The sequence below is a fragment of the Thamnophis elegans genome, chromosome 7, assembly GCF_009769535.1.
Source record: "Thamnophis elegans isolate rThaEle1 chromosome 7, rThaEle1.pri, whole genome shotgun sequence".
Lineage (NCBI taxonomy): Eukaryota > Metazoa > Chordata > Lepidosauria > Squamata > Colubridae > Thamnophis > Thamnophis elegans.
Genome location: NC_045547.1, coordinates 79,899,278 through 79,912,081, shown reverse-complemented (window position 1 = coordinate 79,912,081; position 12,804 = coordinate 79,899,278). Strand labels below are relative to the sequence as shown.

General features: G+C 45.7%; 1 protein-coding gene across 1 annotated transcript in view; it reads left to right on the top strand.

Moving 5' to 3' along the window:
- Window positions 1-12,804, top strand: part of LAMB4 (laminin subunit beta 4) — a 59,731-nt gene that overhangs the window by 19,646 nt on the left and 27,281 nt on the right. The window contains exons 12-17 of the mRNA XM_032221890.1: window positions 290-369; window positions 1,352-1,502; window positions 4,329-4,514; window positions 8,913-9,026; window positions 11,209-11,386; window positions 12,350-12,493. Of these exons, the coding sequence (XP_032077781.1) occupies window positions 290-369; window positions 1,352-1,502; window positions 4,329-4,514; window positions 8,913-9,026; window positions 11,209-11,386; window positions 12,350-12,493 (853 nt within the window). The remainder of the gene's footprint in view (window positions 1-289; window positions 370-1,351; window positions 1,503-4,328; window positions 4,515-8,912; window positions 9,027-11,208; window positions 11,387-12,349; window positions 12,494-12,804) is intronic.

Genomic DNA, 12,804 nt, shown 5'->3' with positions numbered 1-12,804 from the left:
TTCTGATAAGCTAAGTCAGTGGGGAAGCCAGATTCACTTAACAACCCTGTTATTAACTCAACAACTGCAAGGGAATCATTTAACATCTGCGGCAAGAAAGGTCGTAAAATCAGGCAGAGCTCACAACCATCCTGGCAAGAAACGCCGTAAAAATGGGGCAAAACTCACTGAACAAATGTCTCTCAGTTAGCGACAGAAAAGTTGGGCTCAATTGTGGTCGTACGTTGAGGACCACCTGGGTGTTTTTAATTGAATTCACACGCTCCATTTCATTTCTTTTCCATTGTAGGACGGATACTGGGGTCTTGGAAGTCACGTATACGGATGCTCCCCGTGTGACTGTGACATTGGTGGTGCCTACAATAATTCGTAAGCTTCTATCTTAGCTCCTTCACAATATTTAGAAAAAGAAAATAACCTAACAGTCCCCTGGAAAATAAGAGAAGTATTAGAGATTCATCTTTAAAAGAAAGCAATTCTTTTATTTCTTGAGTGTTGGACCCAGGGATGGGTGAACCCATAACTAACGTTATGGCCAGTTCAGAGAACCTCCAAATCCCACACCTGGCTGTGTGATTATGTGATTGCTGTGTGATTATCTTTTGGGACCTTTTGATAAGCAAAATCAATGGGGAAGCCAGATTCACTTAATCATCAACTGTGGTTATGGTTCACTTAACAATGGTGGCAAGAAAGGTCATAAAAGGGGGCAAAGCTCACTTAACAAATGTCTTAACAACAGCAAATGTTTGGCTCAATTGTGGTCGTAAGTCGAGGACTGCCCAGAATTGGTTAGAAAACTGTTGTGACTCAGCAGATGTCTTCTGTGAGTCTTTTTGGGATACAAGATTCATTATGCAGCTGGGGCTCGTTAGGGGCATATTCTGGGGATAAAAGGACGGATGGTGCCACGCCCTAGTTGCAGGAGTCAACGTTCCTTGGTTCGTTCAACATTGTTTGATCATCAGTCGTGGTGTATGTAAGATTCACTTTGATAAGTGCTTTGTATTTTTGTAACCCTGATTCATAGAGACTTTGGAAGAAGTGCTCTGTATTTCTGTAACCCTGATTCACAGAGACTTTGGAAGAAGTGTTTTGCTTTCATTTTGTTCAAATTGTGTTGCCGTAAAAAAGAGTTGTTTTCATTCCGTTATCTGGTATTTATGTTATTTTTGGGCTCGAAGCCAGTCGGAGCCGAGAACTGATAAAGAAAAGTCCTTTTAAGTTTGTCTGCCTGGCGTTTGTTAACAAGCCGTGAAGGGGGGACAGAACAGAAAGCTATTTCAAAGTCCTAGTTTAGTCTCCTTTAGCTTCTTCTCACAATTTATTTTCCACTGTTGTTTCTTCCTAGGTGTGCACTTACTGATGGACAGTGTGATTGCCGATCTAATATAGTAGGCAGACAATGTGGAGACCCAGCTGCAGGCTACTTTTTTTTACCTTTAGATTATTATATCTACGAAGCTGAAGATTCAACGCCTCTCCCTGGACCTCTGCCCTTGGTATTTTAATGCATTTGTACTGGGTTACAAATAATGCAGATTAACGTGTAGAATAGCCCTTTCTGGACTCGCGGGAAGCAGAGACAAGATGGGAAACTAAAATTATGGGAAAAAGAAATGAGTGTACTTTATTTATTTGTGGCTGGCAGCAGTGGCGTGGTGGTTGAGAAGTGAAGACGCTCATCTCCAGTGGTGGGATTCAGCTGATTCGCACCGGTTCAGACGAACTGGTTGTAAAATTACCCACCAGTGGTGGGATTCAAATAATTTAACAACCGGTTCTCTGCCCTGATGACCAGCTGGGTAGGCGGGGATCGGTGGTCATGTGACTGGGTGGGCGTGGCCAACTCAACATTACTCATGTCGATGGGCACTTCGCCTTCGGTGTTACAATGTAATAAGGGTTAACGGAGAGGCAGTTTCTGTAAGCAGGACAATAGGGATGAGGCTAGAAACAACACCAGAATGTTTCCTTCCTGCCTTCCTTACAGGATTAGTCCTGTAAAGTGGAAAAAAACAAAAGGAGAGTTCTTCCAACAACCGGTTCTCTGAACTGCTTAGAAAGTTAACAACCGGTTCCCCCGAATAGGTGCGAGCCGGCTGAATCCCACCACTGCTGCCCACCTCAGCTATCAAAGTGGATCGTGGGTGCTGTGCTTTGCTGCAATGGAGAAACGGGCAACAGAGCAGCCGTCATGAGGGAAGGAAGCGGCCGCTTTCCCTCGTTCTTCTCCCTGCTCCTCCTCCTTCCCTCGTGCCAGCCCAGAGATGATATTCAGCCGGTTCGGACCAGTTCAGGCAAACCAGTAGTGACGACCTGCGTCTACATGATGTCTGCCCGCCTGTCCTGGCTACATGATGTCCTATATAGCCTCATTTTTGAGGCTGTGGGTATGCGCGGAAGGCAAGAATGTGCACGATGCAAGCATGTGCACGACGTGAGAGTATGCGTGACACAAGCGTGTGCATGAGCACCAGGGGTGGGTTGCTACCGGCATTACTGACGGTTCAGCGCACACAAAAAAATTCTGCATGCGCAGAAGCGAAAATCAAGATGGTTGCCGCCAATAGAACTGGTTTGGGGGCGTGGCTGGCCGAGTTACTATCTACTCAGCCGAACTAGTCCAAACCGGTAGGAACTCACCTCTGACATGCATGCTCACATTTGCGAACTGGTAGTAAACCTCTGTGAATCCCACCTCTGTGCCAGCCACTCCATTTCTCATTTCTCCATTGCAGCGCAGCACCCAGGATCCACTTTGATAGGGTGGGTGGGTGGGTGTGATTTAACATCCGGTTCAGGTTGGCCATCACGGGAGGCTCGTCCCACATGTGTGGTGGAGGTGGAGGGTTGGGATAGGCTCCCACAGCAGCCTACCTGGCTGGTGAACCGGTTGTTAAATTATTTGAATTCCACCACTGCTTGCCTATCACTCAGAAGGTTGTGAGTTGAATCCTAGGCATCAGCCAATGTTTCTCTATTAGAGCGCAAAGAGAAAATATCTGCTGTGAACTCGGTGTAGGCCTCAGGAAGGGCATCCGGCCAGCAAACGCTGAGCTCCATTCGGTCGTCCCAACTGTAGCCCGATTAAAATTCATAAGAAAGAAAAATACATATTTGTGGCACATTTAGAGTAGCTTTTCCCAATCCGGCCTACTGAAAGAAGTGTGTCTTCTTTCTCTTTGTGGTTTTTACTTCTTTTCATTAGCCTAATAACTTCTGAAAACGGAGAAGTTTTACTTTCCTCCCTTTAAATCTGTTGTTCGAAATGGCGGAAAGCTCCATTTCTACAGGGAATTCGACAGACGGTTTAAAATTCTGCCCTTGCCATGCTTGCCCAGTTATTCACAGTACGATTGCAGGGAATGTATTTCTACCACTAACTCTCAGATTCTGATCCTGTTATCATTTCGATATATATTTGATAAGGCTCAACCAACATCCAAGCCACGCTGTGATGTCTATTTTCAGCAACGAGGCTACGACTTCACAATTGAAAATGGGAAAATTGTCTTGAAGAAGATGAAGAAAAGGGGCAACAGAAAGTTGACCGCTGGACAAGTAAATTAATATTTTTCTTAATTTTTAAAAAGTATTATTATTGATTAGACTTTTTATTCCAAACCAATATGTTTGGAAGGTGGTGTTGTGACCCACCAGCGGGCAGAGGAGCTGGCAGCAGATTCGGACAGTGAGGAGGGTTGGGGAGGAACATGGGCCAGTCCTGAAGTCTGGGGAAGGCTCTGATGAGGGCTCTGTGTCGGAGGCAGAAAGGGGGCCAGAGCCATAGATCAGTTATCAGCTGCCTTCAGAGTCAGACATCAGTGAGGCAGAGGAACAGCTGGAGCCTGTTCCCAGTGTGCACATGCGCAGAGTTGCCAGAGGAAGGGAACAGCTAAAGAACACGGGTCAACTTGGGAATAAGGCCATAGGTGGACGGTGAATGGCCTCTCCCAGAGGAAATAAAAGAGGAGCAAAAGGGGAGTGGCGTTTGCAGGAGACAATTAGTTCATTCCTGCATTCTTGCCAAGTATTGCGGCATCTGAAAGATATCGGCCTGTCCATTCTCCAAGCCTGATAAAGGTCGGTAATTGGGAACTATCTTGAAAGGCTGTGAGAGAGAAAAGACTTTGCTGCACTGTAAATTAAATAAAGGGAGTTTATTGGGACGAGGACGAGGCTTCGTGCTGCTGGGGAAGCCAAAATCAGAAGAGGTGGTAGCCGAGAGATGAAAAAGCATAATGCTTATTCTGCCAGCGTATTTGGATGCCCTTGGCTACTGGAATAAAGTTGTTGTTTTTTTAATTAAAAAAAACATCTTTCAGAATCCGGTTCCATTCAGCAGAAACCCGTCTCTGAATATTGTGATTAAAGAGGTCATCCCTGGAAAACCCGTGACGTGGTCAGGGCTGGGTTTTGTGCGCGTGGAAAGCAAAGCTGGGTTACGTTTTTCCATCGACAACATTCCCTTTCTGATGGACTTTAACGCCATCATCCGTTATGAGCCAGAGGTAATTATTGATATGCCTAATCATTTTGTTTTAGTAGAGATCCAGACCAAAAATAAGGACTCTGGAATAAGTAAAGTACTTGGACTTATGAAATGTTTTTAAAAGTCTAAACTTCTGGATTTACCCCGACTGTCGTGTTTATTCCATTTTCCACCCTCTGTATTATGGATCCAAAGATCTTCGCCAGTGGTGGGATTCAGCCGGTTCGCACCTATTCGGGAGAACCGGTTGGTAACTTTCTAAGTAGTTCGGAGAACCGGTTGTTGGAAGAAATCTCCTTTTGTTTTTTCCCACTTTACAGGGCTAATCCTGTAAGGAAGGCAGGAAGGAAACATTCTGGTGTTGTTTTTAGCCTAATCTTTATTGCCCTGCTTACAGAAACTGCCTCTCCGGTTAACCCTTATTACATTGTAACAGCTAAGGCGAAGCGCTCATCGACCTGAGTGACATTGAGTTGGCGAAGCCCACCCAGTCACATGACCACCGAGCCCCACCTACCCAGATAGTCATTAGGGCAGAGAAACGGTTGTTAAATTATTTGAATCCCACCACTGATCTTCGCCTAGACTACAATCCAAGAATGATCCCTTTGAAACGAAAGGCCTTCGGATGCGAGGCGTGCAAATAGTGTAATTTTGTGTCACCATTGATTAGAGTGTGAACATTCATCTCAATGGAATAAGAATTTAAGCAGTGTAGCGATCGTATAGAGAGCCAGTTTGCTCTCGTGCTGTGACGACAAATCTATGGCACACATGCTACAGGTGGCGCATAGAGTTCTCTGTGGGCACATGAGCCGTCGTTCCAGTTCAGCTCCACCGTGCATGCATGTGCCAGTTGTGGGTTCCGGGTCCTGTTGCGACCAGTATTCTGCGCACGGGGCCGGGTGTCCTAGTCAGGCATGCGCACTGTGCATCACCACCGCCCTGCGACACACAGCTGTTCGGTGGAGGTTGCACAAGTGCCATATGCTGTGCACACATGTGCAATTGGCTGGTTGCGTTATAAACAACTACGGAACACGGGCAGGCAGGTGGGCCAAACGAGCCACCGTACCGGTACAATGGCCGCTGCTCCCGGCTACTACTGGTATGGCTGTACCCGGCCATACCGCTTGGAACCCACCATTGGCGCACATGCCTCCTGCTGGCCAGCTGATTTCTGGCTCTGTGTCTGCCGCACATGTGCAGGGAGCATGTGGGAGATGTGTGCACATTGGTTGTCTTGGCAAAAAAATTTTTTTGGAAGGGGGGTAGTATTAACTGAAGGGACGCGGTGGCTGAATGGACATGGTGGTTCAGTGGCTAAGATGTTGAGCTTGTCGATCTGAAGGTCGGCAGTTCAGCAGTTTGAATCCCTAGTGCTACACAACAGAGTGAGCTCCTGTGACTTGTCCCAGCTTCTGCCAACCTAACCGTTCGAAAGCACGTCAAAAATGCAAGTAGAAAAATAGGAACCACCTTTGGTGGGAAGGTAACAGCGTTCCGTGTTCCTTCAGCATTTAGTCATGCAGGCCACATGACCACGGAGCCGAGGTGGCGCATGGTTAAATGCAGCACTGCAAGCTACTTCAGCTGACTGCAGTTCTGCAGTTTGGCTGTTCAAATCTCACTGGCTCAGGGTTGACTCAGCCTTCCATCCTTCCGAGGTGGGTAAAATGAGGACCCGGATTGTTGTTGGGGGCAATATGCTGACTCTGTAAACCGCTTAGAGAGGGCTGGAAGCCCTATGAAGCGGTATATAAGTCTAACTGCTATTGCTACTGCTTTGGACAGTGCTGGCTCTTCGGCTTTGAAACGCTGAGCACCGCCCCCTAGAGACAGGAACGACTAGCACGTATGTGCGAGGGGAACCTTTAGCTTTACCTTAGCATTGAACTGGCCCAGAGAACACTTATTTGCAAAGAAAACCTCTGTTGAGCAGCTGTTTCATTTCCTGGTCCAATGACTCCATATGCTCTTGTTAACACCGCTCATAAAATTAGAAATATTTACACTTTGTTTGAATCTTGTTGTTCTTGTTTTTTTTCTCAACCAAACATCCAGGCTTCAGCTGACTGGGGAGCAACCATTATTGTTAAGTCTTCTGGTCCTGTAGGAAGCGAACCCTGCAAGAACCAAGTCGCTCTGGAAGAACCACGGTTCCTTGATCTGCCATCCACAAGGAGGTCTGGAATTCCGTTTTTAAAAAATTAAAGTGAATGAAATAGATATAGACATACAGTAGTGGCCAAAATTGGGGAAACCTCTTGGGGACAGTGTACAGTATTTTTGAGGTTTGATGGCTAATAACACCACTTTTCTTTAGTAGTGCCATAAAATTATATATCAATGGAAAGGTCATTTAATCAAGAATGTAATGCAAGAACTTTTATGAAGGATTTGCTATTAGAAGAGCAGTTATTGTTGGAATTCATTCCGGGTGTTTGTGTGCAGGGCAGTTTCTGCTGTCTGAAACACACATACACAGGGATGCAAAAACATCGCGCCAGAAACATCTTTCTGGCCTAACGGTCATAACTCACTATGCAGCCTCATGTAACAAGAACTATGTGAGCCAGCTACTCCCACACCTGCCCTTTCTCCCCCTATGCTGTGCTGTAACTTTCTATTCCCCCTCTCCCCCTCCCAATGCCATGCAGCTTTTAACCTTCTGTTCCCCCTTTGCCCACCCTTTGCCATGATGTGATTTTCTATTGGTTTATTTGTAGAATGCTGTGATTTTTCATTAGTTTACTTGTGCCATGTGTGATTATATATGCCTTTTGATACGCTCCTTTTTGATGACGCTGTAACTAACTTTTTCTAATAAAAGAGCCCTTCGATGATCATTCGAAGCTTTAGCTCATCCCGAGGAATTTCGTCTGGTGTTTTCCTTTTGATTAGGCAAGGACACATGAGCAGCCCTCCAGTGTGGCGACAACGCCGCAAGTTATAAAGAAGAAAAGTGAAACATGTAGAAAAAACGAGATGTACTAATATTATCACCATGCCAGTTAATACTTAGTTGGTTGAGCTGCCGATGGACTCTGATAGCGAGGACCCCTATGAGTCTGCTATGGAAGATGTGGAGGACCCTGGGCAGGGTTCAGACTCAGAGCAGGGACCAGAGAGGCTAGTTGGCCACCAGGAGGTGCCTGAGGCATGGAGCAGTGGGCAAGATCAAAGGGAGTTTGTCCCTGACGCCAGGCAACGGAGGGCAGAGAAACGGAGGCAGCAGTTACGGAGACAGACTCAGAAGAGATAATCAAGCCCAGGTGGTTGTGGCTTGGCCCCTCCCAAGAGAGTATATAAGAAGAGACTTTGGGAGGAGTCCTTTTGCAGGACACAACAGTTCGTAGTAATCTGGAGAACTCCTTGTCTGGTCTGCCTTGTGTTCCCATGTCTGTTGGAGTCTGGGTTGCTGCCAACGTCTTGCCAGTGAGTCGTGTCTGGGCTTTCAGCCAACAGGATTATAATTGCTGTGAATAAAGAGTGGCAAACAGCTAAGCCTGTGTCTGTGTTCATTACCAGACAGAGGGGGGGCAGAACAATTGGGTAACCTTTACCACGAATCACAGCCTTCCCAGGGAGTGAACCAAGTCTTTTAGTTCTGCAGCTGTTATAATGTGAAACCAAGATTGAATGATTGCTTCTATTAAGTGGGTTTTATTGCCGGGTATATTTGGCTATAACTTTTCATAGAATGCAGATAATTGAACAAGCCTTGTTGCATTACATTCCTGATTAAATTATCTTTCCATTGATATGTAATTTTATGGGGCTACTAAAAATAACTAAAAAAAAAAAAAGTGGTGTTATTAGCCATCAAACCTCAAAAATACACTTTTCACAAAAGGTTTCCACAATTTTAACCACTAATGTAGACACAGACATAGAATAGAGCCATAATGGTGAAGCGTGCTCAAAGTGGCATACAAAGGCATGTTGCCCGACACGCGCGGCCTTGTCTGTTTGTCTTCCGGGTTTCGAGACGATTAGCTGTCCTTCGCTCACATGGCAGTGCCGAAAACCGGTGTGTGCATGCACGCCAGTCAGCTGATTGTTGGGTATGCATATGCGCCAGAACCCGGAAGTTTGGCTTTTCCAGCGCGCGATCCCTTTGCGCGCAGGGCAGTGCCGAAAACCGGCCTGTGCATGCGCCCCAGCCAACTGATCGTCGGGCGCCCATGCGTGGTAGAACCCGGAAGTTCGGCTTTTCCAGAACACGACCCTGATGAGTGCACACATGCGCGACATTTAGCCTGCAGTACTGCACTCTAACCACTGCGCCACCGTGGCTAATAGTTGCAATACATGAACATAGACATTTCCCACTGCTTTTAATTAATCCTAAAACCAGAAGAACTGCATTTTTAAATCCCTAAGTGATGTATTGATTCTTTCCGACAGAATTCAGTTGCTATCTACCCCAATATGCTTGCAACCAAAGACGGAATATTTTGTAGATGTCTATTTTTCCAAGACGTCGGATCCTGAACCCAAGTCCCGATCCTCCATATTGGTTGATTCAGTAAGTGGCAATGATAGGATAATAATTTTTGTTTTCTGTTTGAGCTCATGGATTTAGGAGGGGAACTGAATGCTTTCTGTCATCTATCGATTTATAGCAATAGCAATAGCAGTTAGACTTATATACCGCTTCATAGGGCTTTCAGCCCGCTCTAAGCGGTTTACAGAGTCAGAGTCGCCCCCACAGTCTGGGTCCTCATTTCACCCACCTTGGAAGGATGGAAAGCTGAGTCAACCTTGAGCCAGTGAGATTAGAACCGCTAAACTGCAGATAACAGTCAGCTGAAGTAGCCTGCAGTACTGCACCCTAACCACTGCGCCACCTCGGCTCCTTTAAATATCCCAATAGTTATACAGGCAGTCCTTGAGTAACGACCGCAATGGGGCCCAAAATTTCCGATGCTGCACGAGACATTTGTTAAATGAGTTTTGCCCCATTTCACGACCTTCCCTGCCACCGTTGTTAAGTGAATCAATGCAGTCCATAAGTTCGTAATCCAGCTGTGAAGTGGATATGGCTTCTCCATTGATTTCGCTTGTCAGAAGGTCATAAAAGAAGGTCATATGACCACCACCACCCGGGCGCTGCAGCCGTCATAAATATGAGTCAGTTGCCAAGGGTATGAATTTTGATCACACGGCCATGGGGATTTTGCAAAGGTTGTAAGTGTGAAGAATGGTCGTAAGTCACTTTTTCCAGTGCCATTGTAACTTTGAATAGTCACTGTGGTGGTGATGATTTGCAATAATGATGCAGATATACAAACCGTCAGCCTTACGACCATCCATTTCTTTCAAGCGCTAAAAACAATACATCCCTGGGGGGTCGAATGACTGCACGAACCCTGCAACCGTCGTAATTTTGAAACCGGGCCCCGTTGTAAAAAATTCAAAAACGCTAAAAATAGCAATGCGAACACGCCACCACAATTCTGCTTTGAATCGAGAGTTTATTTCTTTTTTCACGGTTAGTTCAAACATGAAAAATGCCAGAGATTTACATCCATTGCTTCAGTAAGCCTGCCCTTATTTCGTTTTTTGAGTTGCAACACGGGTCCAACATTTACTAGACATATTTTGAACGTTTTGGCTAACCCGGCAGGTAGTCAGTCGATGCCATCTGAAAAACATTTTATATAAGTATTTTTTTTTAAATATGAAGTTGCCATTGTTAACTTGCAATTTCTTTCCCGTTTCTCTAGTTCCATATTACGTCCAAAGTTTTTTTTTTGACCACTGTATCACTGTTTCTCTAGCATGTTTGTCTTCTGTTTTCAAATTTAGTAGAAAGTTATGTTTGTTTGTTTATTTATTTATTTATTTATTTAATTAACTTGTATGCTGCCCACTCTCGGAAGACTCAGAGTGGCTTACAAATAAAAAGGGAAGGGGGGATATAAAAATAAAAGACAACAATTTAAAAATTCAACAACATTCATAACTTAGGATGGGGCTGGATAATTCAACCGTGACCCGTCAAAACCGCGGTCCACTAAAGCGCGCCCGATTAAAGCGCGTACCTGACGTCATCAGCAGCGCGACGAAAAAAAAAATAATTAAATTAAAATTAAAATTAAATTAAAGCAAGCCGATTCACATAAAGGTAAGGGTTAGGTTTAGGGTTAGGGTTAGGGTTAGGTTAAGGGTTAGGGTTAGGTTTAGGGTTACGTTAAGTGTTAGGGTTAAGTTTAGGGTTAGGTTAAGGGTTAGCGTTAGGTTTAGCGTTAGGTTAAGGGTTAGGTTTAGGGTTAGGTTTAGGGTTAGGTTAAGGGTTAGGTTTAGGGTTAGGTTTGGGGGGGTTAGGGTAAGGTTTTCGCTTTAATTTTAAATTTACCGCTCACAGCGCGATGTTTTCGTCGCGCTGTGATGACGTCACATACGCGCTTTCGTCGAGCGCGCTTTAGTCTACCGCGGTTTTGTGGTGGAACCAATTCAACAGCCCCAGGCCTGCCGGAACAGCCAGGTCTTGGTCGCTTTGCGGAAGGCCAGAAGGGTAGTAAGGGTCCGGATCTCAATGGGGAGATCGTTCCATAGGGCCGGAGCAGCTACAGAGAAGGACCTTCCCCGGGGGGTGTACCTAGGTGCACCCACAATCGCTCGCGTGGCTGCATTGCATGTTGTTGGCTATTAAGCACGAAATAAATGTAATAGTAGAAAATTAATAATTTTTTTTAAAATTGTAGATCGGACTCCTTCCTGCCATCGCTTCCGTGGAAAACCTATGCGATCAAAATGATTTGGAGGAGTTCCAGCAGTATCACTGTGTAGAGAGTGCCTCAGATATCGGGCCTCACATCTTACCAGAAACCTGTGCAAAACTCATTGCGAGTTTGTCTGCCCGGATTCACAATGGCGCCGTCCGTAAGTCCTTGTCTTCTACCTGTTGAAATAGTGTATCTCCTCGATGGTGTTATCCACATATTTTATACACCTGTACAGGTAGTCATTGACTTACAAGAGTCCCTTTGGTGAACGTTCAAAGTTACAACGGCATTTTAAAAAGTGAATTATAACCATGGCAACTGTTCTGATCTAGAAGCCGACTCCTTGTCCCGATAAAACCTCTTGTATTTAAGTTAAAGGGAATTCCTCTCCAGCAAAGTCCCGGCCAACAGTTTTTCAAGAGATTTCAAAACTACAGGCCTTTATCAGGCTTGGAGAGCTGCCAAGCCGATATCTTCCAAACTCCACGCTGTAGAAGCAATTATTTGGCAAGAAATCAAGAACAGATCTTCACTCTAATGGATTGAACTAATTGTCTCCTGCAAACTCCATTCCCCTTTTGCTCCTCTTTATTCCCTCTGGGAGGGGCCATTCACCATCCACCTGTGCCTTTACTCCAGAGTCGGCCTTTGTTCCTTAACTGTTCCCGTCTCCTGGCAGCTCTGCGCATGTGCACATCGGGAACAGGCTTCAGCTGTTCCAGAGGTGTTTTTCAGCAGGTTCTGACCAGTTCTGGAGAACCCGTAGCGGAAATTTTGAGTAATTCGGAGAACCGGTAAATACCACCTCTGATAGGCCACACCTCCATCCATTCTCTGCCTCCCAAGTCCCAGCTCATTGGGAGGAAATGGGAATTTTGCAGTATCATTCCCCTGCCACACCCACCAAGCCATGCCTACCAAGCCATGCCATGCCCACCAAGCCACGCCCACAGAACCAGTAGCAAAAAAAAATTGAATCCCACCATTGTACTGTCACTTTTTTCAGTCCCGTTGTAACTTGAAACAGTCACTGAATAGGACTACCGATACCTCTGGAATTTGACTATTCTTCCTTTTTCTCTACTTTGGCATCTTCAATGACATGTATTCCTCCTGACAGCCTGCAGGTGTCACCCACAAGGTTCTTTAAATTCCCACTGCACAAAACTTGGAGGCCAGTGCCAATGCAAACCCAATGTTGTAGGACGCTGTTGCGATAAATGTGCCGCCGGAAGTCACAGCTTCGGACCCCAAGGTTGCCTTGGTAAGTAACGGTCTATGTCAGGGACTATACTTCCCCACCAGTTCACAAATATGAGTGTATGCGCCAGAGGTGGTGGGTTGCTCCCGGCATTACTGCTGTTTCGGTGCAAGCAAAAATTTTGCGCGTGTGCGCATTTGCCCAAAAATAGGTCTGCCCATGCACAAAATGTTTAAAAAAACCAACGATATTACATTTGTGCAATTACAATTGTTCCACGCATGTGCAGAACGGAAAATCAAGATGGCGGCCCCGTGGGAGAACTGGTTTGGGGTGGGGTGGCGGACCTGGGTCACTACTGGTTCCAGCGACCC